The sequence below is a fragment of the Cucurbita maxima genome, unplaced genomic scaffold (genome assembly GCF_002738345.1).
Source record: "Cucurbita maxima cultivar Rimu unplaced genomic scaffold, Cmax_1.0 Cma_Scf00014, whole genome shotgun sequence".
NCBI classification, from domain to species: Eukaryota; Viridiplantae; Streptophyta; class Magnoliopsida; order Cucurbitales; family Cucurbitaceae; genus Cucurbita; species Cucurbita maxima.
In genome coordinates, this window is record NW_019272030.1 from 2,539,314 (window position 1) to 2,543,277 (window position 3,964).

The following is a 3,964-nucleotide window of genomic DNA, read 5'->3' on the forward strand; positions in this document are numbered from 1 at the left end:
CTCTTAGTTCTAATTAACACAAACTTTGATAGTATAAAACCCAAACTTACATCTTTATATAAATGAATTAGAAAAACAGTAATTTCCCTTCTTAGCTCTTAAAAGTTATAATACTACCCTTTCGAAACTATTGTTTAGAGTTAAAATCTTTTATTGGACAAAGATTAAGACCTAGATGTAATCTGAAAATCGAGATAGCTCATTTCAAGTTATTTTCATTTATATTCTAATAGATTTATACTCTAAAAATGTTATTTTTATTTATATTCTAGAAAGATCAAAGTTACTTGGGTAAATCGCCCATCCCTAAAATGGTATCTATAAAAGGAATTAAGATAGTGTTTAAAACAAGGAATAAAGTTTTAAGAGTTTGACTAATATGTATTCATATTTGTGTTTAACCATAAGATGAAAGAAACAATTAAGCACGTATGAGTTTGCTCAGTTGTTTGATCCGTAAAGGCAGCATCAAAAAACAAACCACAACGCATTGCGATCCAAAAACTAAACACAGAGAGATTCCAGGAGAAAATATTCTTAAACCTAAATGCAATAAAAAATATGAACACTCAAAAGTCCCTAGGATGTCATGTCATGCCCTCATTATGCCCACACCTCCGGAAGCAGGATATTAGCACAGCATTTACCTTAAACTAAGCAGAGTTACCAACTTAAGCTTTAGCATCAGGCTTGCTACTTGTAGAACCAGGCTCTTTAACAGGCTCTGCAAGAGGTGCTCGATCGAGTTCTACCCCTTCTTTATCGTCACCCTCATTCTCGATGTCGTTGTCATCTTCTGCGCAGACACAAAAAGAAAAAATTAATGCCTGCTTGAACACATAAGAAATATTTTAAAACTTCTCAAACTGACCATCCTCCTCTCCAAATGCATCAGCACCCATGCCTTCACCAGCACCCATACCAAGTTTCTAGAGATAAAATACGATTAGAAAATCGGAAGTATAGTGTTTTAAGCTCTTATATAACACGAACAATAATTGAACTTACCGAAAAGTCCATGTCGCCGAAATCCATATCATTGCCAGCTGCGCATTAGAATGACGGGGTAAGAAAGCCTCTTCAACAAAAACTTGCCACCATAAAAATGGGAAAATAGACAATGAAAACTCACACTTATTCTCATTTTCCTCATCTTCTTCAACCCATTTGTCCCAATCAACTTTCACAAACACAGGAGGTTTCCCTTCTTGCTTCAACAATCTGCTCCACCACTTCTTTTCAGCCTTTTCTATCATATACCTGATGTTTCTCATGCCAACACTAGCCTTGCTCTCCTGCCATTATCGCGTTTCAACAATTAGTGCCTTAATATCTAACAGTAGAACAAAAAATGATGGGTACAAAGCAAAAAAGAGAAGTGATTTTACATTTATGTCAACTTTATCGTAGAGATCAATGTCGATTTCATATGGAATCTTGTCTGCTCCAACAATTGCAGAAAAGAAAAATTTCCCTTCAGGCTCCAACTTAAGCTTCATATCCTGGGCATCAGGGATGTCAATTGTTATGAATAGCCTGTCCGATGTTTGTGCTCATCTTAAGGTAGGGTGTCGGCTGTAAGTTTGATGAAGAAACAAGTAGTCAGATAAAATGCAACTTGACATGGCATCTAAACCTATATAATTGGAGAAAATAAAAGCTTCATGAACGCAAGAAGAAAGATCGAAGATGAACAGGATTGATTGTTGTGTTTGCATGACTTAGAATTACCATTCAAAGACAAAAGAAGATAACTATCATATTGCATAAAGCCTCTGAAATTTAGATAAGCTACAAGTTTAAACTTCAATAGTCTAAGAAAGTCAACAATTTGTAGCACTTTATGCAAGTTTAACGGACCAACAACAGATCCATAGGTAAAACGGTACACCGCCATGAACAGGAATCTGATTTGAATTGTGCACGAACCATTGAAATTAGCAAGAAGAAGCCGCCATTTTCGCATTTTACGAGTGACTGAAATTTCTTAAACATCGGGTATGAGTTTATCGATAGAAAAGGAATTATTCAAGTCCTGCATCCAGCTTCTAGTTACTTCATGATCGCGAATAAGCGAAACTCAATTTTCAAGTACAATCGAGTCTCAAAATGCATCAAACAATCACAATACACGCAACTCCAACAATCGAACTTCACCTTCTAAATTCATCTCAATTTCTATCAACTTTTCAATCAATCAAACAGATACAGAAGCTCACCGCCTCACTTTAACTAACAAACACCGCCAATTCCTCATCATTGTATATAGAACAAGCAACGAAAAGAATCAAGAAGCTAGAGAAATTACAGCCGCACAATACCTCATATTTAGAACTCGATGAACGGAACCGCAATCGCAACGTCCTTGAATGGTATTTGGAAGCTAATCGAATCGTTTCAGGGGAAGAAATAAAGAACAAAGACAAAGTCATGGGATAAAAACAATGAAATGGCGGTTCACCGAAGTAAAGGATAAATGACGAGTTTTCTTAACTTTTTGTTTAAGTGTTTTTTTAATTTATATTGCAAAAATTATATTATATTTGTGAATAATAAGTGTTTTAATAAAAGTATTTCAATCATAATTGATTATATATATATATATATATATATTAAAATTAAAATTTTGTTTAAATTGACACAGTAGAGCTTAGAAGTCGTCCCACATCGGAAATATTCTTGGCGGACTGAAGCAAATGCCACTATAAAAGGCGACCAAGTATTCATTCCAAAGCATACCTTTCTCGGCCTTTTGGCTAAGATCAAGTGTAGTATCTGTTCTTATCAGTTTAATATCTGATACGTGGGCCATCGGCCCACATGATATTAAATTAGTTTTTTATGGGGAAAGGCCCATTCCAGTAGCTTGCTACTCGGGCCTTTGAGCGTCGCCCTTGCGTTGCACTATAGCATGGGCCTGGCGCACCCCTTCAAGCCCAATATTAAACTTTTTTTTTTAATTATTCACCTTCGAGGTGGGGCCCACCCCAGATTGTTTAATTGTTTATTTTCTTAAATTTTTTTATTTGTTTGTGTTAAACTGTTTTAATTGAAAGAATTTCAGGAATTACTTTTATTGTTTTGAAAATTGAATGAATTTATTGATTAATTAATAATTTTTATCTAATGCAATTTTTAAGACTTTAGAGAGTTGTTTAGTTTTCTTGTAAAGGACTTTTTATCCAATTACAATTTTCTCGTTAATTTCGTACTTCTGCATTCTTAATTCTTAATTTGGTACTTTTTAGATTTTGATGTTTTTTTTTTTTTATTTCTAAATTTGTTTATTTCATGTTATTTAAAATTTAAGATATGTGGGAGCTCCGTATATTTTGATTTTAAATATATATATTGAAAATCTATATCTATGCTATACATATAATTATTTTTAATATATATAATTAAAAATCCATATCTGAGCTTCGGCTTCCCCCTCGCACCATGCTTCTCGAGCTCTGCGGCATCTTATTCGGTCCCCTTCGACCCATGATTGGAACGCCGTCATTTGCGGCACCGCCCCGAGTTCCGACCCGGTAAATGCCGTTTTCTGGTGCAGGGACATGGCTGTCTCAAATGGACCTCGCAATGTTGACGCTCTTCTCTCATGCTCATTTTCCCTCAATGCCTGTGCCCGCGCGATGGCTCTTTCTGAAGCGGTGCAATTACATTCGCAGCTTTTGCGATTTGTGTTTGATGCTGATATTCTCCTGCCAGACTACTACGTTGCTTGATGCGTAGGCGAAAGCTAGGGATCTTGGTCTTGCCGACAAACTGTTCGACGATATGCCGCAGCCAAGATATGGGTTCTCTCAGGGGAGTCATGAAAGAGATTTCGAGCTTCCACACAAGTTAGTTTTCACACCGTTATAAAAAGTAGAATGTTTCAGAATGTTTCGTTCTACTCCCATCTCCTCCCCATCTTTTCCAACCGGGATCTCACAATCCGCCTCCTTCCTTTTGTCCA

The 3,964-nt window shown here is 36.0% G+C and overlaps 1 protein-coding gene and 1 non-coding gene across 2 annotated transcripts; one reads left to right on the forward strand and one right to left on the reverse strand.

Annotated features, from left to right (window-relative positions):
• Nucleotides 1-355: 355 nt before the first annotated feature.
• LOC111488954 (uncharacterized protein Os08g0359500-like) lies at nucleotides 356-2,451 on the reverse strand. Its single transcript, XM_023136920.1, has 6 exons — nucleotides 2,322-2,451; nucleotides 1,389-1,575; nucleotides 1,133-1,295; nucleotides 1,009-1,046; nucleotides 872-929; nucleotides 356-796 (listed from the first exon to the last, which is right to left on the reverse strand). The coding sequence occupies exons 2-6, from the start codon at nucleotides 1,497-1,499 to the stop codon at nucleotides 672-674; spliced, it is 495 nt and encodes a 164-aa protein (XP_022992688.1). The 5' UTR covers nucleotides 1,500-1,575; nucleotides 2,322-2,451; the 3' UTR covers nucleotides 356-671.
• Nucleotides 2,452-2,735: 284 nt separating this feature from the next.
• LOC111489879 lies at nucleotides 2,736-2,931 on the forward strand. The gene has a single exon (XR_002719470.1). It is a non-coding gene; the product is annotated as a U2 spliceosomal RNA (small nuclear RNA).
• Nucleotides 2,932-3,964: the final 1,033 nt, after the last annotated feature.